At 39.7% G+C, this 27,758-nt stretch overlaps 1 protein-coding gene and 1 long non-coding RNA gene across 2 annotated transcripts in view; one reads left to right on the top strand and one right to left on the bottom strand.

Moving 5' to 3' along the window:
• si:ch211-158d24.2 (multiple epidermal growth factor-like domains protein 9) overlaps positions 1–26,995 on the top strand; it is a 46,554-nt gene extending 19,559 nt beyond the window's left edge. The window contains exons 3-6 of the mRNA XM_006797574.3: positions 11,449–11,588; positions 16,487–16,636; positions 24,370–24,639; positions 24,836–26,995. Coding sequence (XP_006797637.1) covers positions 11,449–11,588; positions 16,487–16,636; positions 24,370–24,639; positions 24,836–25,347 — 1,072 coding nt within the window. The 3' untranslated portion in view covers positions 25,348–26,995. The remainder of the gene's footprint in view (positions 1–11,448; positions 11,589–16,486; positions 16,637–24,369; positions 24,640–24,835) is intronic.
• On the bottom strand, positions 2,689–4,295 carry LOC118453643 (uncharacterized). Its single transcript, XR_015719802.1, has 4 exons — positions 4,147–4,295; positions 3,685–3,769; positions 3,145–3,297; positions 2,689–2,773 (listed from the first exon to the last, which is right to left on the bottom strand). It is a non-coding gene; the product is annotated as an uncharacterized LOC118453643 (long non-coding RNA).
• Positions 26,996–27,758: the final 763 nt, after the last annotated feature.

The raw sequence follows: 27,758 nt of genomic DNA, 5'->3' as shown, positions 1-27,758 counted from the left end.
ACAGGATAGCTTGATAGGCAGAGGAGCTAAAATGACAGGAACCTGTTGTCCTGCACTAAGACTAGGGATGGGTACCGATATCCAGTGCCATTATGGCACCGGTTCTGACATAAACGGTAGTAACCAGACCGAAAAGCAGCGCACATTTCAGTGCTTTATTTCGGTGCTTTTTTTCCCTGAGATGTCATACACTTTGGATTCTAGCCAATCATTTTAACTTTCCAAGAATAGTAAGCGGGCCCAGGTACATACGTTCTTTTAGAGCAGAGCTGCAGATTAAAAATGCCCAAGGCGAAGCGGTCAAAAGTCTGGCTGTACTTCACAGCAAAAGATGCAAACTCAGCAGCTGCAACAAGTGCTTTAAGGTGATACTGCGCAAAGTAGGTAACACCTCGAATCTGATGAAACACCTGCACTGAAAAAAATATGTTGTTGGATTTACTTAATTCAATGGTGGACATTTGTTGCACACAGATGTTTTGCTTTGGCAGCAACTTAAACAATTGAGTTAAATTAACACAATTTATTCATGTTCAATAAACCTGTGCAATTTGTGTTGATAAAATGTGACTTAAACATGTTTTGATGAAGTAATTTGAGCTCTTGGAATATTTTAATCCTTCACAATTTTCTCACTTTATCCCAACACGATTCAGTAACTTTTACCCAATACTACTTGGTCACTTAAATACTACATGTTATCTTCAAATTACATTTTGCTATTATATTCTAGTATCAAATACACAATTTTCAAATGGAGGCCTTATAACAGATTGTATTGTTGTCTTCCAAGATGGTTGCTGGCATCCACCACTAACCTTTAAAAACAAAATGTCTAATTTCACTGCATTGACAGTAGGTAAAGAATTAAACTGACATTACTCCTCTACTGAATCTATATAAATCAACAGTTAAATAATGTCAGTTCTTCCGTTCTTCAATTATAACTAAACAATTTGAGGTAATGTTAGTTTCCATTAACATTAAATTAGGTTACTGAATTGGCAAACACCTTCCTATTAACACTACCCATTTTACCCCAATAACTAAAGAAATTAGCACTTGCAGGTCAAAACCTTTATTCAAGAGACGCAAAAATAACATTGATACAGTGACTGTCAAAAATTACAGCACTGATCATACTGTGACATCTTGGTTCAAAACAGCACACTTAGAAATATTCAACGTTCTTTACTTCAACTGAATGAAACTGAAAATACCATTTCACACAACCCATATGGGATATTTAGACTGTATAACTGTTCACGCTACATCTCTTCACTAGTAAAAGAAAGAAAAATTACAAAGAGAAATTTAAAAATGCTGACAAACAGACAAACAGAGAACTTGTACAGAGCAAAAGGAAAAACAAACAACAACAAAAAAAAACAGCCCTGTCCTCATGGCAGTTGCAGAGTATATAAAAATCTGTTCCTGGAATTGAGCTTCAAAAATGCAGCAGAACAAGTGTGAGATTTAAATGTCCTCTCACCTAGAGCTGATCACCTCGCATGCAAAAACGTGAGCTTTCCTTGCAGGAGCAGTTCTGTCTTAGTTGTGAGCTTTTCTTGAGAGCTGAGTTGCATCCAACTCCATTACCACCCTTTGAATCACCTCAAAAGTGTAGCAGAGTTGTGATGGGTAACTCATATTGAAGGAATAAAAAAGGTCCAAACAGCATGGCTACTGCAAAGGTCACGTTATCCAGATCTTGAAGAACTACTATACCCTCGATGATGATGCCAACATCAGAAAAGTCATTGCCTGGCGTATCCTTTGGAGACAGATGTTCATTGTGGTTTTCTCAATCTGTGCAGTGGCCTCAGTCATGTCCTGGTTAAACACAAAACATTTTTTTAAGATTCCTTTTTAAACTCATCTCTTTTGAATCTACCAGTTCTAATGTTAGAGTCATTTAAACTATTGCAAGCAACATAGTAAATAGCTATAGCCAAAGAGTGGCCTGCCATGCTGCCACTCATGGTCTAACAGAGTTTCTAAGAGGGTGAAAAACATAATAATTTCAAATGCTTTACATTAGTTTTTGTTAGAAAGACACCAGCCCATCAGAAATCCAGGTTATGTCACTTAGAAGATGTTAGAATTTAGACTTTCAGCCCCACAATTTGGTTAGCTGTTGGTCAGTTGGTCATTTTTTTTTCAAACAAAAGCTAATGTAAATATCGGTGGGATTTTCCTTTGTTCACTAGAATGACAAATTTAAAGTTTTTTCACACTGATGTGACCCCTAATACAGGGGTGGGGGTGGGGCCTCAAGGGCCCGCGGCCGAGTTCACTACCAGGCCTCATGTGAACTTCAAGACATGTTGACGAGGTAATTTAGCCATTTAAATCAGCTGTGTTCGATTCAGGATACAGCTAAAACATGCAGGACACCGGCCCCTGAGGCCTGGAGTTCCCCACAATATGTTTTTCACTTTGTGGCAGAGTCGTCAAAATGGATGGTTTTACCACTTTCATAATAGGGGGTTATGGAGAAAAAGTGGAGTGTTTGGACCCTTGTGTGACAAAATTAACCTTGTGTTTTAATTTCAGTACTGGAATCACGTAGCCAAATTATTAAAGAGGACTACTGGTCCTAACCAGTCCAATGAGGATCAAGTGGATAACTAAATGCATTTTTAAATGTTGCAAAGCCACAATCTACTCATAAAACACTCACCATGAACTCCTGCACCAAGATGTTGCAATTGTCTTTCACACAGATGCGGAGCACTTTGATGAGGGACTCCCTTCGAGCATTAATGTCATTCTAAAGTATTATAACAAAGAAAACAGAGATTTGTGAACTTTTCAGTAGCACAGAAGAAAATGATACCAGACAAAAACTCTTGACTTTTTAAACCAGTCAACATGCAACACCAGCATCTACAAAGCAATATCAAAAGTTCTTGTTTGACATCAACTTTATGGATATATAGTTTCCAGAACATATATTTTAAAAAAAGATAACATTTTTCTCAGTGAGCCAGTAAATGCATGATGAAAATTATGGCATCCTTTCAGTGGAATCAGTACTCACAGGTAATAGTTGACTGTTTCAATGGATGCAGCATGAAAATCTTTTACTGACCTAATGCAATACATATACACTTTGTAGTTAAAGAATTTTAAAGTTCTTACTGTCATCATGGCAGCTACATCCTTTAGCTTTGTGCCCTGTTCCCCCGATCACTTTGCAAACACTTTCAGCAGACTGTCAGAGAGAAACTCAGCTCCGTCAGAAACCTTGACTGTAAAGGCATGGTTGGGATGCACTGGGATTCTGCATTTTATCTGAAACGACATAAAATTATTTTGAAATAACAGCAGGCACTGTGCTTGGTTAGTCGGTAATGTTTTGTGGAATAAAACCTGTGTTTCCAGATCTCATGGGATTAAAAAAAATCCAAAGATGTTTGTTTCTGATTTGCAACCCAACAACCCACAAGTTACAACCTCATTTTAGTTCAAGTGTGCATTAATGTGAGCCCAGTAATCACCTTTCTGACAATACATACAGGTATAAGTTAAACCTATGGCAGATTTTGGATTTCTCAGTTGTATTAATAGGTGTATTAATTAAAATGGTCTGTTTGAGTATGCATGCACCTAATAATTATAAAAAACCTATTATAATTAAGTTACAGAAACCTTAAGCAAAAATAGAATATACTTTCTCACCATAACACCTTGAACCCACAATCCATCAGCTGACTCCTGGTGAAATGCAGAATAGAGGTCGTCTCTCAATCTGCAGCAAAAAACCCTAAAAACAAACAAAAACAAAAGGACAGCAGGTGAGGGCAGGAGGGGTAGGGATGTAAGCTAGCATAATGCTGCTGATGATATTAGCTAAAGCTGTTCAATGTCCAAAATCTCACTAACACCACGGTGCAGTAAATACACAATGTAACTGAAGAGTCAGTTGACAAATCTATTCACACAGAAAACCAAATTATGTTATGTTATGAGTTATGTGCCAAAGACAAATTCAAATGAAAAAGCGCCAATTCTTTGACAACAGATAAAACAGCAAATAAGCTAACAGCTCTTTTTTTTAGCATGTTACATGGCGACACTCTAGACGTTTAACTACATTTGGCTGAAATATGGTAAATATTAATTCAAAAAATCAAGACATACCAAAAAACGTAGAGTTGGCTGCTCGACTTGACTGAGATGGATGCCTTTTTTAAACCACGATCCAAAGCCCGCGAGATGAAATCACGCGTGGTTTCTCGAGATTTAACGTTGCTATATTATTGACTTACTTCACCTGAACATGATATGAACAATTTAATACACCCTTTCTGCATATCATGTAGTTTTTACACTATATAGTTACATTTAACTTTAAAACATGAGGCAATTGTGTTAAATACATGCAAGATGCTTACATAAATCCAAGAGATGGCCAGTCCCTTTTTTTCAGTGTGGCGACGCATAGCGTTTTTTTAAAAGCCGAGAAATGCACCGTATTTGATAGCTTGCTGCAAGATCTCACACCGAGCACATCTACTGCGGGTGTGATGCCTGTTATCGGACCCGGAGTTAGCAACATCCCCCAAGAACCTGAAGAGGAGAGTCCTGGCCCTAGCCCTGCCAGTGTAGCACCGGTTCCAACCAAAGGAGGTATATTGTATCAACAGAAAAAGCTAATGGTTATCATTTTGCAGAAAAAAGAGACTGCTAAAAATAAAAACATAAGAGGTTTTTGGACAAAGTTTGTGTTCTCCATTCTTTAAGCACCGGTTCGAGCACCGGTTCGAGCACCGTTTAAGCACCGGCACCGTTTCAAAAGTACCGGTTTGGCACCGGTATCGGATAAAACCTAAACAATACCCATCCCTAACTAAGACCCACTACAAGATAGGATTATTCTATAGTAACATAGGTGGTTGCCTTCAGTAGTTTAGTAGAATAGTGCTTACTTTAGAAAGTATTTCCTTATTTTTATTTTTACTGGAAATCTACAGCTGTGAAGAAGTAATGAGGATGATGTGCATCTTGTTTCAGGGAAGTGTTCGGCTTTTTAAACCTTTGTGACGTTCATGTGAATTGATTTATCACTTCCCTAAATACCATTGCACACTGAATACTCCACCCTCCTGCTCTCTGCTCTCTTATGGCAGTGGCAGTTATTTTGACCCATGAATAAACCAAACCTAAATATGGAGCAGAATGGGTCCTCTTTAGTGTTAATAGGACCATGTTAATTTCAGTTTGAGCCTGACTGATCAGTTAAACAATATTTTCAGCTGATATTATTGCCTTATCAGTTATTAGCTAGGTAGTCTAGCAAATACAAATGTGTTTCACAGGTATTTCGCTATGCGTTTTGCTATTCACCAATAGTGAAATTTTGGACTTATACTAGTTTAAATAATAACTGTTTAGCTAGATTTCCTTCCCCTTTTGAACACAAAGAAATAAAAGAAATAACTGTTTTAAGCACTGTACGGTACTGGATAGCAGTCTGTGCTTTGCTGTAGGAGAATGAGGAACTTGTCAAACCTGTTTATGTTAATATTAACTAAATAACTCACCAGCAGCTGTTGTATGCAGACATATAAATATGTGATCATTATTGACCCTGTCCTAGGACACTAAGCTTCTCTATTACCCACTCTAATAGAATTCTCTCAGGGCTGGCGACTGTTTAAAGCCGAGTGACATTTGTAACTCTGTCCTTGCTCAGTCTTCTTAACAACCTTAATGAGATTCCCCTCTTTTGCTCTCTCATGATCTGGCATTCTGTCTGTCTGCAAATCATGTGATGTAAAGTGGACACACACTGTTACTCAGTTTGTTGGATTAGGTCAGGCCAGTCTTTGACAAAAGAGCTTTAATATCATCTTGCATCTGTCAGAACACAAGAGTCAGTAGTGTATGTGGGTCAGATCCTGTGGGCAATGTCTATAAGGCTTTTTTTTTTTTTTTTTTACCATTACTGTGTCAAAAAGCACCACAGTCTGTAATGAAATATTGATTTTGGCTACAGACGTTTCTGTGTCTGCGTCAGGTCACTGGAGGCATTTTTGCTGTTCATCTAGCATTACTCTGCACCGATTGTGATATTTCAGTGGCGAACAGTATTATTAGAAATGATGCAGAAGATGCAAAAGTCTACATTTATTCAGTGTTTTATATCAGGTAGCTTAAAGGCTTAAAGGTAATGCACATTGAAAGTTTTGGTTAAAATGTCTTTAAAGAATCCTTTAGCTAATTTAATTAGGTACACATAATGTTTTTCTATAATGGTATTACCATTTGAGAGATGAATTTCATTGCAACTATATTATTCTTCACATATTGCAGTTTTAAGCTGGCTCAGTCCAATGGGTATTCAATTTTCTTTACACATTTTTAGATTTAAACTTAGCAAAAGTGACTGTAGCTAGTAAATTAAAAATGGTGGCCTTTGAGGCAGCTGCTCTTTCTGTGTTTGAGTGCATGCCTAACTTTACACGGTGACCTTGATAAGTAACAGGGGAAAAGCCTAGGTTGTCAGCATGAAGTTTGAGGGAGTTCAGCAGCAGGCTTTACTGGAGGAGAGAAGAACTGCCTTTGCACTTTGCTAACCTGTTGAATGCACAAAAAGGTGTATAAAATATTTAAGGAAAACCCCGAAAAGCAGAATATTGCGTCTGTAAAGTCAGTAGTTAGGCACAGGATAGTTTCTGAGTGTAAACCCCCCTCATAAGGGCAGCTGCTGGTCCCTGCTACCCGGCAGCTCCACTGCAGGCTGTTTGAGTGCCAATAAGAAAACAAAGACACGCAGGTTTGTGTGCCTTTGTTGACCTGTTCGTTAGCTAGACAGAAAGCTTAGGAGTGCTGACTTCCAATCGAGACCTCAGGGCACTGCAGAAGGTGACTGGGGTGAGAAACCATTAGAGATTCCCAAAAAAGGAACCCTGCAATCATTAAAGCTGTTCTGCTCCCCCTGTGTAGATCCTGCTGATTCAATGATCTTAGCACAGACTAAACTAAATACTGAGTGAGTTTGGGCTTGTAAGGAGAGGAGCTGCTATACAGGCAAGTGATGGGGTGCCCCAAATTTACAAGACAAAACAAGAGCCTGTTAGTGATCTTTGTTTTGTGGTTTTAGTACCTCAGGCATTCCTGCTTCCTCCAAGTGTTTAAAGACATGGTCATCTTAAGTTAATTGGAGAATGTAAATTGGCTTTGGTTTTGAGGTAGATAGAGTGCTAAAACTGAATTAAGTGCTAAATAAACGATGGTTAAATATGACTTGTAGTCTAAATGACTTTGCCAAGTGCTAGAAAAATGTGAGCATGTTACATTAAAAAAAGATAACCTTTTCTTCCCCCTTGTTTTTGTTTTGTTTTCATGATTGTGGGAAGTGAATGTAAAACCAGACGTGCTAAGCCCTACTATTTCATGGAATATTTGGACACGTTCATACAGATGAAAGGCTAAGACGGCAAAGGGAGATCTGGCTCCGGTTTTGGTTAACACACCCTTTGAGCATTTCACTGCTCAACCAGAAAAGCAACTAAACCTGCTTAGTGTACTTCCTTGTTTATTTTTACTGAACCTTGTGGCTAACTGAACTGTCAACGTCCCCATTACAGAGAGGACATTTGGCCTGATCCAACACTGGAGCAGCCAATGGGGCAGCGCTGGCGTGGCAGCAGCAGCAGAATGGGGTTAAGCTTTGTCGCTTATGTTATACTGACCTACTTAACACGCAGATCTGACGCAGAGCAGCTTGGCCAGCACGGGGCCATGAAACTACATCAAAACAATAACAAACCCCCTCCTTCTGGCCACAGAAAACAAAGAGAGGGTCTTCATAATCGTAAACATTTAAAGCCTAGTTCAAACCTATGGGTTCCTATAGATTAGATGAAGCTACAGTAGACAAACAGACGGGCTGCATCGCTTTGCAATACCACGTCAATGTAAAGTCATTAGTAAAGCTGCATTAAGATTAGATAACTCTTCAGAATAACCACTTCAGAAAGATTGTGATCAAAATATAGACCACAGTGTAGAATTCTGTGTTCACTGTAACCAAAATGTTGACACTTGTTTTATCCTGTTATCCTAACACATTTTCACCGTTAATCACCAGACGATTGTTATATGAATTAGAAAGCTCTTGCTAGGAATCATTGGAAACATAGTTGCAACAGTAGGAGTATAGAATGAGCCACAGTAATACAAATCAGATCAAATCTGGTGTCCTCTGTATGTTACACCATGCAAAGTGTTTGAGGTTAAATCAGAATTTATGTGACAGCTCTGACAAGTGTAAGGGGCATTGCATAATGGTGGCCTTTATCAGTCAAAAGAGGGAAATACAAGAATAAACTTTGCAAGAAGAAGCTTTCTGATTATAAATCAGTCACTGGTGACATATTTATTTGCCTCTTGGACCCAGGATGTTTAACATCAGTCAGGCCAGGACTACCATATTAACTGAGAAGTCCCAGAACTAAAGCAAGGAGGAGGAAGTGTGTTGAAATGAGCTGAATATGTGAAGGTAGCAGGGATATGACATTTATGAACAGCAGCACTGAGAGTCTGCCAAAACACTGGCTGATGGCAAGACTCCCAGTTTGTAGCAGAGGAATATTTTGGTGTGATCATGATCCAAAAGTAATGATTTGAATCCAGCAGAACTCTTTTGGGCAGAGCATTTCCTATATACTAAAATGTGGGCACAATCAAAGTTTTTAGCACCCAAGAGAACCCTCCAGGAATGTATTTAAATTAAATTCTTTCTTTTAAATGGGCAGAAATAACAGCAGCATGAATCAACCTCTGGTAGAACCCATTTAGGGGGAAGGCTGGGTTTTATTTTATCCACATGTTTTATAAACCGATTTTCAGGGACTATAGGCTATTACCTTTCAATTGAAGTATTATATTTTGGCATTACAGTTTGTCTGTTGAAAGCTTTATTTAAATTTCCAGCCAAGTTAAAACTCTTTATAAAGGCCAGGAGGTTTTTAGACCTGTTGTAGTTATTCCACAAAAGATCCCCAAAGGAAAAATGCCAAATTAGAGGTATTTTAAAAGGAGAGACAAAGCAACACAAGGCCTGGTGGATTTGCAGGTTTTTGCACCTAAGACAGCACAGCTCTTAGTAAATTAGTCTTTATTTAGAGCTCCACACAGAGGAAGGATCACTAGAAACTGATGACAGATTGCGTTGCATTGCCACAGGTCAGTGTGTGACTGACTGCCAGGCAGCTGGAGCAGAAACATGTCGGTGCTTTAAAGGAAAAATGCATCATGTTAGTTTAGCTGATTTTCCAGCTGCTGTCCCTTGTAGTATTTATTACTGTACAGATGGCTATTTATTATAGCATACTTAAAATGTTTTAGTGTTCATTTCAGGCAGCTGCATGCTGTATAGTGTTTTTTGTTTGACATGTTTCTTTTATTTTTTCCTCTTAGAGAAATACACATGTATAATTATCCAAAGGTGAAAGGTTGTATTTTGTACAAGGAAAAGTAAGGAATCAAAGCCAGTGGACCATCTGGCCTTACTGGGATGCTGCACATTTGATCAAAAGTCAGCTTTCAAGTACACTCAGCCGCAGATCCTGATGCAGGGTGAATGTTAGAGTTGAATGATAGAACATTACAAGTTATTTTCTTCTCAATAAAATATGGAAGTTTCAGCACATTTGAAAAAAAAAAAAACTCTAGCTCCTATCCCCCTAACTTTACAAGCAGTTTTCATATTACCTGCTTCTCACAAACAGAAGGTGTAAACGCGGGGTGTTCTTAATATGACCATATTAGGCGTATTCTCGCTCTCTGACCACATGCTGATTTTGCCGAAGTAGAATCTCGATTACAAACTCACATCGCTGACTCAGGAAAGTTGCAAGCTAAAAGTTTGACCAAACTAACAGATAAAGTCAAATAATATTTTCCCAATAATTTGTGTTTTAGTTTAGTTAGTTTTCCAGTCAGTTTTCAAAAGTCTAGTTTCTATAAGCCCCACACACTCGTTTATAATCACTTAAAGAAAAAAATGAACTTTTTTTTGTTTAGGATGGCAATGAACGTAATCTAATCTAATACAGATAATTTGGCTATTGTAAAAACAAATCCCTTTACATTTTCTGTCATTTTTTGATGAGCAAAGTATCTTTCTGTTTAGTATTAAATGGCAATTTTAAATAAATCTGTTTTTTTGTACCGTGTTTTTATTTTTTCCTTTGGCAGCTGGACATTATATCTTTCACTTGCTTGTATTAGGGTCATGATGTATCACGCTGATACTTTTTGTTAGTGCCTGATGTTTGTGTGTGTGTTGTAGCCAGAGGATCAAGGACTGTTGATCTGCCAGCCTTGTCTTCAACAGTGCCCACGCCTCACTAAGCATCGCTATGGGCCTCTTCATTTGCATTAAGTGCAGTTGTTTTAACAAAGCCTTGTTTGTATGAAGACCCACGCACACATTCATGGAAAGTGCTTCGAGTCACTTGTGATTTGCTTCAATTGTTTTGAAGTCATTGTCCCGAGATTACATTTTTGAGTCCATTGTCTGCGTTTAAGAGCTGATCAGGCTCGATTTAGCATTGTTCTCTTCCAAGGAATTTACCTCCAGTGAGCGGTGGATGAGAGAGAAAAACAAAATCTCTTCTTGACACTCACACTGTATTAATGAGCATTTGCTATTTTTAACACAGCATAATGAGAGCAAAGGTCTGATCTATGAAAGACACATTATCATGTGAAATAACTCAGTTGCGAGTGTGTTATGGCTGAAGAACTCAGATGTAATTGGATTTAAGTTTGCTGGAGGATTCTTGGAGACGTTTTATACAATGAGATTTTCTCAGCTGAAAGCAATCATTCTCAGTTATGTAAAGAAAATGTGGCCAATAAAAGCCTTGATGCTCGATGCTCTGACGTTTCATAACCTGACAAAGATCACAGTATTCTTTAAAACATCTCATATGTCTGCTGTTAATATTTTTAAACATAAGAGCTGCTTAAGAGTTGTTTGTTTTCAGCATTCAAGAAATAGAACCGTGAACCTTGATTTATGCTACCTTTGTATGTAATAAATATACATTTGCACAATGTGTATTTTTCATCAAAGGTAACCACTCTCAAAAAAGTGCATGCTGGGAGGTCCACTAATAAGCTACCTTTGTTTGTAATCCAGCTTTATATGCTACTCAGCAGCACCACATAGCTTTGTCCAGTATATAATTACTTTACATGATTTCTTACCACATTTGCCACTAATAAATCACCTCATCTAATTAATCAAGGCCACTGTACGTGGAGGGAAACCTTTTGTTAAAACCAAACACACACACACACACACACACACACACCTCATTGACCTCATTGACATGCTGCCGTGGTGTTATGTTCCACTGAAATGCTTTCTGCGACTGTATTTGGTCCACTGGTTATTGATTTTTGTCTTCTGTTCTGCCCCCACAGTTCAGGGACATGTGTGTGCAAATCAGGAGTGTATGGACCCAAGTGTGATGACTGCTACCCGGGTTTCTTCGACTTCAGCAGCACTGGCTGTCGGCCTTGCCAGTGTAACAACCACACCAACTACTGCCATCCGCAGTCTGGTGAGTCAGCTGAGGACAAACGCTGCAGTTCAATGATCTCATTTTCATTGTCACTAAAACCTAACCTTCTATTTTGTTTTGTAATTTTTCATTATTCAGGATTGTCTGAGTCAGCTGTGAAGAGCCATAGTAGCTTAGTTAGTGAAAGCATCTGCCTTGTAAACAGAAAATCCTGCAAATCCGCACAATCTGATTCCAAAATAAGAGCTTTTGTTTAGACAAACTGACTCCAATAAATATTATTTGGAAGCACTTTCCTTTTTGAAGTAATTTGTTATCAGAGACTGATTTTTTTTCTCTTTTCATTTTTCATTGGCATTGCATAAGAAAGGCAGTGCAAATTGTCCAGTCTTTGCGGATTAAATACTCAAAACTCTTTAAATTCAAATGTTGGATTTGTCCAGGTTACAGTAACACCTTGATCGCATACCCAGAGAACAGTCTAATGCCGAGTTTAATTAATCTTTGGCAGCACATAACTCCCCCACTTTACTTCCTTGAAGTAAATATTTGCTGTAGTCTGTGGTCTCAGCAACCCAAGAAGCAAGTTAAACACTAGGGTGCAATTCCAGTTCGGATTGTGTTCTTGAAAGTTTGCACCTTCTTCAAATGTAAAGGAGGATTGCTGCTCGCTTCCCAGCAGTCAGGCCTTGAGACTTAGAAATCACTGGCTAGTGACAACCCCGAAAAGGAGGAACTGCACAAGGGGGCAGTGTGTGTGGGTGGGGCATGTGTGTAGCAGTTTTAGATGGCATATGTCTTTGCATTATAATGCGGGCGCAGATGGAGCTCTTTAGCCTTCACTTGGGCTCAGTGTTCATAGTGCTATGGATTACCATAGCTCAGGTTTGACAGCTCCCTTTAAAGAGCGATTGTGGCTTCTCCCTAGGGCTGCTCACACAGGAACTCCTTGTGCAAATGCAAATTAGGCAGTATCCCAAACACTGTCTCATATAAACACAACAGGGATGCATTATTGTTTTTTCAACACATTATTTTCAACCTTAAAAGTATCTAATGCAGGGATAAGTAAACAAGATGATGTTTCACAAGAATCTCTCTGAACCTTAAAACATACATTCAAATTTCATAATACTTTAACATATTAAATTCTGCTTATAAATTGGTGTCTCTGAACTAAAAACAAGCTGTCTTTGCATTTAGATATTCACTTTTCTGTCTTCTTCTTTAAACAGTAATTTAACCTCTGTGTGGTGATGGCTGAAATCCTGCTTACACAAAGATATGGCATAAGCCTGTAGGCAGACTGAGTCACATCTACATAACCTTTGTCAGAGCTCATAGAGGCAAAACAGTTCAAACAAACATCGAAGCTCAACTCCAAACAGCACAATAGTGGTGATGCCGTCACAGATATTTACAAGAACAACAATGCCTTTAATCTGGGATTCTTTTTCTTAAATAAAGCACTGAAGCAAAGAGTATGTGTTGAAAATTCTTTAAATTTAAAAAGGTGAAAAATATGCAGTTATGCTAAAGTGAAAATTACCATGGACATCTCCTTGAATGCAACAACCCACATTAAGTTTTTCCAACAAGTGTTTTAAAGCCTGCTTTATATGTTTTCAGTAAAATTAAAATGTTATCTGTGCACGCACGCACAGCATAGAGAAACAGGGCTTAAATACACAGAGGGAGCAATCAGGGAATGAGTAACAGGAGGGAAACACAGCTGGGGCAAATCAGGCCTAACGAGACAAGGGGAAGCAAAACCAGATACATTTACATCAGATGGACCTTCAAAATAAAACAGGAAACATAACACAGACTGAACTAAAGACACAGACTCACACGCAGGCACTGCAACAGAGGGACCAGAGACGTGGGACCAGGACAGACACAGACACTGACTGGACACGGGGATATCACAGACAGGGGAGACAGCAACTAAGGATGCACAGAGACATAAACAATAAAAGAGAACTCTAACAAAGAAACCCAAGATTAGAAATGATAAATAGTATAATAAATTCAAAACCCTGGGTCAACAACCCAGGCATCCTAACAGAAAGACTAAAAAAAAGTTCCCCAGTACCTGTATTTTCTACCGGTGTCCTGTTAACCCTGACATCTATTAGACTGATTTGGATATATTGCAAGCCTAATAAATATAATGCGATTACATTAAAGCAATTGGTCAATCCAGGATTGGTATGTTGTAACAGGCCAGGATTTTACCTTGGAGTTCAATATAACCTCAACATACTTCATCCTGAAGTGAGCTGTGGTTTTTATTGAATGATTAAGTATATATAGTAACATGAAATTTAAAAACCCATTCCTGTTAACATGCTCAAAGCATTCTAAAAGCATTTCTCTTTGGCCCACCTGGCTGCCTGCATGTAGTGCAAGGTGATTGCTTTGCAATGTGCCAGATTATCTTAAACCTTAAACCAAACTCACCATTTCACTATTACTTTATATTACTTAAAACTCTAAATGGCAATAGGCTAGCCAGTGAATTCCAATAGCCAGATCACATCCAAGAGTTTTGATGAATTAGGTCATGGAATCAACTTCAAACAGGGTTTACTGTCTGTTTGGTAGCTCGCAGTTCAGCAATATTAGCATGCTAGTTGGCGTTCAGCAATATTAGCATGCTAGTTGGCGTTCAGCAATATTAGCATGCTAGTTGGCGTTCAGCAATATTAGCATGCTAGTTGGCGTTGAGCAATATTAGCTGCACATTCGGTGAAATTCCAACTGTTGCCTTAAGCGGTCTCAGCATAGTTATTGCTTTGTCCTCACAGCCATTTGATATGTTTTAGAATGTGGTTAAGTATGTCAACCAAAGGAAGCTCTAATAGATTATTTGGCTATTTCCTGATAGACATTAAATGAGATTCCTGTAAGAGCGAATAATGGTTTGATGGTATGTTTAAAAAAAAAATAGGAATCATGACTTTTGTCTGACCACCAGTCCAGAATCCAAAGACATTCATTTTAATTCTATGTATTAACAAAAACATCAAATTCAATTCAATTCAATTCAATTCAATTTTATTTATATAGCGCCAAATCACAACAAATGTCGCCTCAAGGAGCTTCATAGATACAGAGAAAAGCCCAACAATCATATGACCCCCTATGAGCAAGCACTTTGGCGACAGTGGGAAGGAAAAACTCCCTTTTAACAGGAAGAAACCTCCGGCAGAACCAGGCTCAGGGAGGGGCGGCCATCTGCTGCGACCGGTTGGGGTGAGAGAAGGAAGACAGGATAAAGACATGCTGTGGAAGAGAGACAGAGATTAATAACAGATACGATTCAATGCAGAGAGGTCTGTTAACACATAGTGAGTGAGAAAGGTGACTGGAAAGGAAAAACTCAATGCATCATGGGAATCCCCCGGCAGCCTACGTCTATTGCAGCATAACTAAGGGAGGATTCAGGGTCACCTGGTCCAGCCCTAACTATATGCTTTAGCAAAAAGGAAAGTTTTAAGCCTAATCTTAAAAGTAGAGATAGTGTCTGTCTCCTGAATCCAAACTGGAAGCTGGTTCCACAGAAGAGGGGCCTGAAAACTGAAGGCTCTCCCTCCCATTCTACTTTTAAATACTCTAGGAACAACAAGTAGGCCTGCAGAGCGGGAGCGAAGTGCTCTAATAGGGTGATATGTTACTACAAGGTCATTAAGATAAGATGGGGCCTGATTATTTAAGACCTTGTATGTGAGGAGCAGGATTTTGAATTCAATTCTGGATTTAACAGGAAGCCAATGAAGGGAAGCCAAAACAGGAGAAATATGCTCTCTCTTTCTAGTCCCTGTCAGTACTCTTGCTGCAGCATTTTGGATTAACTGAAGGCTTTTCAGTGAGTTTTTTGGACATCCTGATAATAATGAATTACAGTAGTCCAGCCTGGAAGTAATAAATGCATGAACTAGTTTTTCAGCGTCACTCTGAGACAGGATATTTCTAATTTTAGAGATGTTGCGCAAATGGAAGAACGCAGTCTTACATATTTGTTTAATATGTGCGTTGAAGGACATATCCTGGTCAAAAATGACTCCAAGGTTCCTCACAGTGTTACTGGAGGCCAAGGTAATGCCATCCAGAGTAAGAATCTGGTTAGATACCATATTTCTAAGCTTTTCAGCGCCGAGTACAATGACCTCAGTTTTATCTGAGTTAAGAAGCAGAAAGTTAGTGGCCATCCAAGTCAAATACACTCTGCTTCAAGACTTTTTGCATTGCTTTGCACTAGTAGTTGCTTGTTTATGAAAACCGAAATATAATAAAAGATTTTAGTATGGTTCTGTGTTAATTTTTTGTAATTAACATTTATTGAGATTAAAGAACTCTTTTTAAGGGATACCTGGCCAATATGCCACCAGCAAGTATCTCACAATTACAAAAATTATACAATAAAACACACGCCATAACAACACACACAAACAAATAAATAAATTAATTTAATATTCAATTAAAATTGAAACCATTTCATGTTTTGGAATTGGCCTGAAGGATTCTTAGTTTTGCTTTAAAGCACTTGATGAAATTAATTCTGTCATTTTCCAGTCATTCTGCACAAAAGCTCTTTTTGCCAAGTTCAGTTCATGCAAGTACAACAGAAAGCAACAAGTAACCTTGTGGACGAAGAAATTACCAGCATGTTTCATTGCAAACAGGGAACATATATAGGAAGGCACCAATCTGAGTATTGCTTTATATTTAAAACTGTATAAATGAGAGTTCCTCCGACTGAGAGTGTAACTCACATTTGTTGAGTGTCTTAAAAAGGTCTTAAAAAACTTTGCTTTAGATTTTTAAAATGTCGTCAGATTACATTGTTATATAACCAACTACTTTTGTTTTCTGTCATAAGCAGATCAAGAAAGAATAACAGCTAATCTTGTGACCTTTGTTCTACCTTTCAGGAGTGTGTCTGAACTGCGAGGGCAACACCCACGGATTGAACTGCGAGAACTGCAAGCCTGGTTTTTACCGCAGTCCTGGAGCTGCCCTGACCGAAGCCTGTGTGCCATGCCCCTGCTCTAACTCCACCTCCAATGGCACCTGTCACACTGGTGAGCACTTGTTCACATGTCAGGCATTTAGCGCTCATCCAATGGCTTGTTGCAGTGATTAAGCAGATCTGGCCTCCTGGCTTTATACTCCATTAATCCTGGGATTTAAGACATAAAAACCTGACAGTGATGATGTCTTGGAAAGCATTTTCCACCTTCAAGCTGTTATTGCTGGAAATAACTCGGAATGACATCATGGTGTCTACTGTTGGCTGGTTATACAAACTAAAAAGAGAAATGCAGTCAAAGGGAGATGTAATGAAAAGTAAAGAAGGTGACATCAGAGAAATTATGTAGATAAGCAACCAGCAGCCAAATGTTAGATAACCTAAAAAGCAAACTACATATAATACCACATATACTGCATACACACCTTGTGTTTGTTGGCAGATTTTGAATGGAGTGAAATTAAAATGAGCCTTTCAAGGTCTGGTCCTGTTCCTGGATCTGCCTATTCACAACACCGCATAAAATGTAAAGTATAAAGAGAATCCAGTGATTTGCAATCCACTGTACATTTGAAAGAAAACTATTATTTCAAAGGCAACATATTGAAACTGAGAAAGTTTATTCCAGATATCAATTCATTTTGAATATGATAACAGCAGCATGTTTCTCACTGTGCAGCCACTGCGTTGCACCCTGTGACTGTACCATTAAATACAGTGCTGCTTCACTGCTCAAAGATGAGTCACTCACTTTGTCATTTTAGGATTCTTTCAGTCCTTTAAGATATTACATTAGCATGGCTTAATTTTCTCAAATTATAATGATTTCAAAAATTGCTGAACAGTTTGGAAACATACCATTTATGAAAAGTGATAATTCTCTCCCTATTGTTATCTGCTGCTTTTTTCTATATCCAGTCGTGTAATTAACTGATCTTATTATTTGTGTATATTTCACCAAGTGTATTGCAACATTTCTTGAATTTTACTGATATGTTATGTGTTAAAATGCAATATTTTTTAAATGCCAACATGGTTGCAAGTCACAACATTAGATATGTTCTTTTTGTATTATTTTTATTTATATGTGGGATTTAACTGACTTGGAAAAACAACTTTTTTGGAAATGGAGTATCAATTATTTCCTTTGCGCTTTTCTGATAACTTTTCAACTGTAAACCACAGTCTTCGATGTTTCCAGACAAAGATCAGCACTCTAGTTCCCATATGATCCCACTTCTTTCACCTCAGGCTGCTGCTGCCCTACTTCCACAACCTCCTGGAGGTCTCTGTGGAGCTGACATCTGAGTTGAACTACAGTCCCTATAATATTCTCAGACTACCTCAATTCTTTCTTTAATTTCATTGCAAGAAAGTAGTTTAAAAAAAAACCCATGAAGATCAGCATCTGGTCAACAACAATGTTTGAAATGATAAAATGGTGTATCACATGTCCCATATCAATGTGCAATCACCTTCAATTTTCTTGAGTAAAAAAAATATCAAAATTTAACATTTGGTGAGTGAGAAACACATAACATAAATAACATATATATGTAATACAGAAAAAATCATGGACCAAAGATGAGCTTGGCATCAATATGTCAGTAAAGAAAGCCTTTCAATTGCTATTGTTTTGAAGTTTAAAAAACACACCTTTTCAAATTGTTGTAAATAGGTTTAATTGCGTGGGTTCTCTCCGGGTACTCTGGCTTCCTCCCACAGTCCAAAGACATGCAGTTAGTGGGAATAGGTTAACTGGAAACTCTAAATTGCCCATAGGTGCGAATGTGAAGGCAAAGGGTTGTCGGTGTCTATGTGTTAGCCCTGCAACTGGCGACCTGTTAAGAATCAGCTGAAACTAAAGCAAATGCAAGGCAGACCAGTTTGCATGGGATGAACCTGCATTTAATATACTGCAGTTTTGAAATACAGTTATTTAATTTCAAATAAGATACTGTGCTGTCGACCAAACAAGGGAATTTGGCAGTTACCTTCAAATTGCCTGAACTTCATTCCAAGGCGTTAAATAAAATATGACCAGGAACCATGCTACATGTGCTGTGTAAGTGATGAGTCTCTCATGGTGTGAGTTTGTGTGCTTCAGACATCACAGCTCATCTTTGTTGAACTGCACCATAACCCTTTCTGCAAACTGCCTTTGGAGGTTTGCGTTCAGCATTGCATCACTGGCCTCGCTTTCTACTGCTTATCGTCTTCTATCACCTTGCCCTTCCCTCTTTTGGGGCACACAGCTTTGCTACATCTTGATATGCCCTCCACCACTATTGGTGGTGGCCTGCATGGCAACAGCCATGTATAGATGCACTTAGACTGCCGGGTCAGGGTTGCCACTGCCAGGGGCCATAGCAGAGGTTACAAAATGGGAGGGGATGGGACATGAACCAGGCAGAGCGGAGCTGGGACGGCATGTTCACAGCTGGGCCATTTCAGCGCCAGCCAGGCAGCAGCAGACTGGAGCAGGGGGATGGGCATCATCGTGTCCTCTATAGACAGCTTGAAATATGCTTGGGATGGTTCACAGGGTGAGGTGCTCTCATGTTAGTGGTGCTTCTTAGCTGTCGAGGATCTCACAGACTCAAGACTAGAACAGGAAAGAGATCAGCCTCCCAGTATAGGTTGCCCCGGCAACAGTGACAAGTGAGAAGATGCCACAATGCAGTATCATGGCTCCACTGTGAGGGGCAGATGCTTCCTAAATGTGCTGATGTGGCCTGTTGCAGTAAATGAATATCCTCTGTACTGACACTCGGAGAGGTGAAATGGAGCATTGCACCAGTTCAGAATGTGGGTCACACATATTAAATCATCCATGTATGATTGTGTCTTTACCCAGTGGTATAGAACAGTCAGGGTCTTTCAGTTTATTCTAAGCTTCATCAGATATTTTGACTCATTTGTTTAAATCGTCTTGTGTTATATAATTGTGTATGTGGGACCTGCCTGCCTAACAGTACCACTCAAATGTGTGTATGTGTGTGCTGTTGGAAAGAGGAGTGCTTTGCACTTTTCGCTTGCAAAGCAGCTCCTGTTTCCTTTTGGTTGTATAACCCAGCAGGCGACTGCCTTTGAACCCCCAGTAGAGGTTAAATCAACCTTATCAGATGCGCCTTCCTTAGTTTTGCTGGAAATCAACACAGCCATGTGACTACAGTAGATGGAGACCAACATCTAGGCCACTGGAAGGCAGCTATCTGTGCTTAAATCATTCAATGCCGACAGCTCTCCTGTGCTGACGACTGGAGAGGGAATAGTCTACTATGCTGCAGTGTCACACACATTATTTATACGAGTTCTCAACTTCTCATAGCCAAATTGTGTGCCTTCACCCACTGCTCAATGACCCAGTTTTTGCTGTTCAGTTTTACACATCAAATCAAAGCTCGAACAGTAAGGTTTAGTAGCTCAGGTATCAGTGAGATTTATCCCACTGCAGAATCAGATTGCGTCAAAGAAATAAAAAGAACATTTAAGAACCAAACTGATGGTTCTTTTCTTTACTTATTTTCCACCAACAACATGTTGACACACACACACACACTTTTCAACAAGTTTCAGAGCAGAACTTTGAGCAGTGCAGAACTAAGTTCTGTCAGAAGAAAATCAGTGGCTCCTAGTTTTGGAGCACACATTCTGTGGTTCTGTGCCAGAAACCAGTCTTTGTTATAAGAAAGTTGGAACCTGTTATTCTTTGGACAGCAACAGTGTTTTGATGAGAAGAGCTATCTGAGAACCAGTAAAATGGAACTGGAGGCTTGTCAGCTTGTGTTGAAAAGGGGAAAACAATGGGACCGTTTGCCATATTGTTCATTTTGCAAAAACTTTTTATCTATATTGGTGGAATATTCACTACTGACCCGTCTAACCTCTTTAGATTGAAGTAAATGTTTGCTATATGATGTGTTAAAAACTCCCCTCTACCAGGTAAATAACACAATCCTCCAATCCCCACCATCTTGATGTTGTGTTTTGTCTGTTGCACACGCATGTGTGTAAAAGTAATTTTGCAGGCTTGGTCAGTTACATCAGATAAACAAAGATAAGTTGAAAATGAGCCAAAAAAGAGTCCAAGGTAATCACCTCAATGTTCTACTGTAGAAACATGTAGAAATAGAAATAGAAACACTACTATTCTGCAAGATTGCACATCCTTGTTGCCTGTTGAAGTTCAGGGCTGGAGTCAGCGTGCGCTGGGCTTGAGCATCAGTCTCCGTTCTTGGCTAGCTTTACATTAGCACACATTAGCTTGTGCATATGCTCTCAAAGAGACAAAGCTTTGTTAGCAGCATAATGTATTGTGATACAATTCGGTCACTTAAATTAGTTTAATTATAACTTAGACCAGAGTTGTTCCAGAGTTGGACGAGCAGTGGCCGAGAAGGAGCAACGCTGCTCCTTAGTTTTTAATGGCGCCAATTAAGATGCCTCAGGATGACCACTGGTCTTACTATGAATTCTTCAGTGATAGTTACCTATGTTGTTCTCATATTCTCTTGGACTGACTGAAATAACTCTCTGACATATTGTTGAAAGTTTGCAAATACTTGCTGTTTAATTTATAAATGCAAACAGATTGCCAACATGTTGCCATCAGTCTGTATGAGTCTCTCAATAAGCAGAACTCGAGGGGATTCAAGTTCAATTTCAGACTGATTGCAGACTTGACTGATTTTTGTCTTATGGCAATTATGGCAGTTTTTACTGGCAGCGTTGTATGCTTGATGTCATTTTGCAGCCAAAACATAACTGACATGAGATAACTTTTATTAATTAAAAAGGATACTGGAAAGGTTTGACTTTGACAATTTGTAGTTGACAAAAGGTAATAAATCGCAATACTAAGCATATCACTAAATGTTCAAAATCACAATACCACATTTTGAATGAATTATTGTGATAATTTTGGGTCATGGGGATGATTCCCACCTCTAAGTCATATTGCAAAAATCCTCCCACTGCAGACAGATTAACCCTTTAAAAGCAAAGGCTGGTTTGCCAAACACTGGAGCCCTTTGGGCAGTGTAACACATACTTAGCTTAAAATAATATTACTTGTAATTAAAATCTAAAACTGAATACTTATTACAAAATAAGAATTCTAATCATTTGGCAGATACGAATTTTATCCAATTCAGACTTGATTTACTTGTTCAAATAAGGCGTTGATCATTTGGGTTGATTAATCATCAAGGCTACCACCATGTTTACTTCAGAATCAGAATCAGAATTGTGTTTATTGGCCATGTATATGTGCAGACACAATCAAGGAATTTGTTTCCGGTAGATGGTGACTCTCAAGCACAGCAATGTAAATCACACACACACACACACACACACACACACACACCTACACACACACACACACACACACACACACACACACACACACACACACACACACACACACACACACACACACAAGCGTCTATATATACATTACACATGCATACACGTACATACACAAAGCTGTGTAAACCAACAATAAATAACCAATCTAAACTTATATACATAGAATACAGGATGACAGAAATAAAATGAGGTGGAATGAATACTACAGAATGTACATAAGGTGCAGTTGCAGTCTGGCAGTGGGAGCGGTGCGACAGGTCAACTGTTTAGAAGGGAGATGGCAAGGGGAAAGAAACTGTTCCTATGTCAGGTGGTCCTGGTCTGCAGGCATCTGTACCGTCTGCCAGAGGGCAGCAGGTCAAAAAGTCTGTGTCCAGGGTGTGAGGAGTCTGTGATGATTTTCCCTTATCTTTTTTCTGGTTCTTGAGAGGTACAGGTCCTGGATGGAGGGCAGGGGGACGCCGATGATCCTTTCTGCTGCCCGTACAGTCCGCTGCAGTCTGCTCCTGTCCTGTTTAGTGGCTGCACCATACCAGACTGTGACTGCAGTGTAGAACTGGATTAGCAGCTCCTGTGGAAGACTGTACTTCCCCAGTTGTCTCAGGAAGTACATCCTCTGCTGGGTCTTTTTGAGGATGGAGTTGATGTTGGTCTCCCACTTCAGGTCCTGGGAGATGGTTGTACCCAGGAACTTGAAGATCTTCACAGTCGACACAGGGCTGTCTGATATGGTGAGGGGGAGCAGAGTTGAGGGATGTCTCCTGAAGTCCACTGTCATCTCTACAGTCTTAAGCGTGTTCAGCTCCAGATTGTGCTGACTGCACCAGAGTACCAGCCGCTCAACTTCCTGCCGGTATGCAGACTCATCACCATCCTGAATGAGGCCAATGACGGTGGTGTCATCTGCAAACTTTAGGAGTTTAACAGCCGAATTCTTAGAGGTGCAGTCATTAATGTAGAGGGAGAACAGTAGTGGTGAGAGGACACATCCTTGAGGGGCACCAATACTGAGGGACCAAGTTTCAGAGGTGCTCCCCCCCACAGCCTCACTTGCTGCTTCCTGTCTGTCTGGAAGCTGGTGATCCACTGACAGGTAGCTGGTGACACGCTGAGCTGTGAGAGTTTGGAGGAGAGAAGTTCAGGCACGATGGTGTTAAAAGCCAAACTAAAGTCCACAAACGGGACCCTGGCATAAGTTCCCAGGCAGTTGAGGTGTTGCAGGATGTAATGCAGCCCCATGTTCACTGCATCATCCACCAACCTGTTTGCCCGGTAGGCAAACTGCAGAGGGTCCAACTGGTGGCCTGTAATGTCCTTCAAATGGGCTAACACCAGTCGTTCAAAGGATTTCATGACCACAGACGTCAAGGCGACAGGTCATTCAGTCCTGTAATGGTGGGTTTCTTGGGAACAGGGATGATGGTGGAGTGTTTGAAGCAGGAGGGAACTTCAAACGCTCCACCATCACTCCTGTTTGCAGTCTCCAGAGGTATTTAAAGGAAATATCTGACACATGTCCGGTGAAAACTTTCCTCTTGGTGATACAACACTGTTGAAGGGAGTGCACTGCAGTACTGCAGTCTCTGTTTGACATGCCAGAAGATGTCATGTGACCAGTGGCTCAAGGCTGGGAGAAAGCTGACATTTGACATGCACTTGTTGCAGATGAACAGTGTTCATGTAAATTCTGGTTGAATAAAAGCTATTACTGAGCTTTAAACAAATCACTGTTGTTGTTGTTTTGTTTTGTTTTTAACTCAGAATTAAAAAAACACTAAAAAAATGTAAAACCTTTTCAGAGTACTTCATAGTGGGCCTGGCTGAGGCATAAGCACTCTGTGTTTTCACTGAGTTGCACAGGACAAACAGGGAAAATCACACCCTCCTCTGGAGATATGACACAACATGGTTCTCTCACATCCATATACTGTCAGCTTGAGCCACCTAGTGGCCCGACAATAGCTGTTTCATTTCGGGTTGTATAATATAACACAAGATCATACATGTTCAGAGGGTTCTTCAGAAAACACAACATAATATTGCTAGTCATCATTACAGCTAGATTTTAGAACCTCTGCTTGTAATATATATGACAGACTGATGACAGGGTGCAACCTGCTTCTCAGCCTGTGGCAGCTGGGATAAACTCCTGGTAAAGCAGAAGAAATAAGATGGATGTATGTTAATGATATAGCGATCAAAGTTGAGACTAAAGAATGTGTCTTGATGTGGGTTTTTTTAATATATGTTTTTAACATTCTTTTTGTCCCTGTAGTAAGTGTAATCCAGCAAATGCTCATATTTAACATGAGTAAACTTAAATCTCAAACAAAGCTCAGATCATGCTTGTGTACTTGAAAGTCATAAATAGCAGTGATCAGCAGCTGATGTGCACCTTCCTCTGTTCCTGTACAGATCAAAGTGGCTTTCCAGTATGTGACCAGTGCCTTCCCCAGTACAGCAAACCACACTGTGTTGAGTGCAGTGCTGGTTTCTACAAATCAGCTGGGATTTGTGTTCCATGTGACTGCAATGGAAATGCAGACCCTCTGGGCCCGCCCCAGCTCTGTCACCCTGACACTGGCCACTGCCTCCGCTGCATCAACGGCACTACTGGGACGCAGTGCCAGCTTTGTGCTCCCGGCTTCATAGGGGACAACCGCAAACTTAACTGCACCCATCCGAGTAAGTCCAAAACACACTGCTGGGTTGAAGATGATTACAAACGAGCATTATATAGAACTGCAAACCATGCAAAGCTACTTAAGTCAAGGAATAAAAATAATGGGTTGAAATTTGGAAGAAAAGGTCTGCTGTAGTCTCACATGTTTAAAAATAAAATCTGAAATGATTAAATACTTGAAATGCTTTTTCTCCTCAGCTCCCCGAATTATTCCCACACCAGAAGCTACAGCAAAGCACCCCACGTCCTCCTCCACCACAATAACCACCAGCACTACTTTGATGTCTCCCAGAGCAAGAGGGATCCCAGCCTTCACATCAAGCAGCAACACCAGTACCACACTAAGCACCACCTCCACCACCCAGGCTCTGCTGACCAGTCTAAGCAGCCCCACTGACAACACCACAGCTGCCCTGACAGAGGTCACCTGGACTCAGTTCAACGTCATCGTTCTGGCTGTCATCATCCTGGTGGTGCTGCTACTGCTTGGCTTTGTCGGAGGCGTGTACACCTACAGGGAGTACCAGAACCGCAAGCTCAACGCCCCCTTCTGGACCATTGAACTGAAAGAGGACAACATCAGCTTCAGCAGCTACCACGACAGCATCCCCAACGCTGACGTGTCAGGCCTGCTGGAGGATGAGGCTAATGAAGTAGCGCCCAATGGCCAGCTGGCACTCACCACGCAGGGAAACTGCTACAAAGCTTAGCTCTCCATCCATTTCCAAAGCAGTCACCTAGATTTACAGATGACATAAAGCTGCTGGAAAACACCAAATCCAAAGCTCCTTCATGTTTGACAGTTTGTCATTATACTGCTCATCTGCAGCATTTACAGCACCTGGCAACCTGATAGAGAGTTCAAAGCAAAGAGACGCAGAGTTTCCACTTTTTCGTGCGATTTCAGGTGGAATGGGTGATCAGTGAAACGGGGTCCAAAGAAACCACTTTAAGTCTTGCCTGCAGAGGGCACTGCTGGGCAGATTAATGAGGGCCGGTGAGAGGCTGGTGAAAGTATGCACCTGTTGGCTGAAACAATGATTCTGGAACCAGTCAGAGGACTTCCAGGAGCTTAACATTTCAGATATTTTTTAAATGAATTTGTGACTGTTTAAGTTATAACTGAATCACTTGGTATGGTGATTTCAATCTGAGACGATGATTGTTATTTAATGAATTTGTATTCTGTTCTTATTTATTGGTTGGGAGAAATGCTGCACATGTATGCTGTGTTTATTCATGGTGTTTTATCTTATGTGCTGTCAAATGGTACTTTGAACTGGCTGATATGTTTTCATGTATAGTTGGTGTGTTTTGGAGAGAGAGAGAGAGGGAGAGAGAGTTGTAGAAGGAAACAAAGTCTGTTAGCACACGCGTCTTAGTGACCTCATCTTTTGTTTATAGCCTTCTCACTTTTGTTAAAGTCTGCCAGCTCACCTAAAACATCTAAGAGGAGTGTTTTGTTTAAAGAAACTGCAACTGGTATTTACAGACTGCTTTCTTCTGGCAGTATGGTGAGACAGTGACACATACTCGGATTGTGTAAAAGGCCATAATCTTATAATCTAATCTGCTCTTTGCTGCCTTCCTCAGCAAAAGTTGAACAAACCATTTCAATAAGTGCTTCTCATTCTTAGATAGGGTGAGTACTGTGACTCAGATGATAGAGAGTTTAAAAACATAAACAGTATTGTCTTGTTGATACTGTTGTGTAGTGAAACCAACCTGCAGATGTTTAAAAAAAACACACACACATCCTGTTCTCACCTACAATCAAATTGCATCATCTCAAGCAGTGAGTTGCTGTAATATTGATGCAATTTCCACCTGATCCCGGACAGGACCCCACGTTTTCTGTGTGAATATAGCTACCATTGGGTGGGTGTGCTACTTTTTACCATGGTGAATGAGTAAAGCTAATTATGAAACCAACTCCTCAGGTACTGGCTCTTTCCCTAATGTGATCTCTGTAAATATTATTATTGTACAGATGAATGTGAATAGTAGCACTATTATTGTACAGGTAGAATACTGTGTGGACACTGTCACTCAACAGGTTCCCAACCTTTCACTTCCCAGAGCGTGATGTGGCAGTCGACCTGCGGCTTTTTGTATTTTGATTTCTTATTCTCAGTTGACTTTGCCATACACGCAGCTACAGAACTCAAATGCACCCACAACTCATAACAAAGAATTTAAAAAAAGAGCAGTGTAAATAATACCTCACAGTCAGAGCCCAACTCTCAAATAAAAACGGGTTTAACTGTTGTTTATGTCTGTTGCACATCTCTTTATCACATTTTAACAATCCCCTCCTGAGACATAAAAAAAGACTTGTCTCAATTCATTTAAAAAGTACAGAAATATACTCACATGTTAGCCGTTTAAAATTTACACTGCAAGCAGGGTTTTTTAAGCCTTTTATTTTCCACTGTGCAAATTAAAAAAAATTAAACATTCAGTTTACATCCTGTACGCAACACACAAAGGTTTATATATGATAAAAGGGAATTGTTATCAAAAGGTATCCGGTGACATTCTGAAAAATGTAACATTATTCCTTTCCACAGTGCCCAGTTTGCATTTTCATTACTTACACTACAGTTTCTGTTCAGTTAATTTCAGTTATTTAAACTGCTACATTGCATAAACCAAAGTACGTGGGAAATTCCAAGAAAATATTCCAAGTTCTACTCGACAGCTGAGATTTCATATTGGCTCTGATGATGCAAAATCTTGTTTGTTAAGTTGAAGGTGATTGCAAGGAATCATTCCTTTCAAAGAATGCAAAACATTTATTGTTCACCGAAACAATCAAGGGAAGTCACAATTACAAAGATGAGTGAAGAGGAACTTGATTTACTCACACATTGTTTCTATGTAACTAATGGCCTAATTACTGCAGGCTGACTGCTGCTAACCAGTTGACATACTCTCTTAAATTATTTTTCAAAGTCTTTTTCAACTGCAGGCTACTTAAAATTGCTTAACAACCAACTTACTCAGATCAGTAATCTACAACACTTCATTGATTGATATATTATCAGCTTCTGTTTTCATAGCACTCTGAATTTTTTGTCTATGTAAGCAACTAATGCTGCAGCAGCATTTATTTTAGATA

This window comes from Neolamprologus brichardi, chromosome 12 (genome assembly GCF_056152115.1).
Source record: "Neolamprologus brichardi isolate AB-2024 chromosome 12, ASM5615211v1, whole genome shotgun sequence".
Classification (NCBI taxonomy): Eukaryota; Metazoa; Chordata; class Actinopteri; order Cichliformes; family Cichlidae; genus Neolamprologus; species Neolamprologus brichardi.
This window is presented reverse-complemented; position numbering and strand designations above follow the sequence as displayed.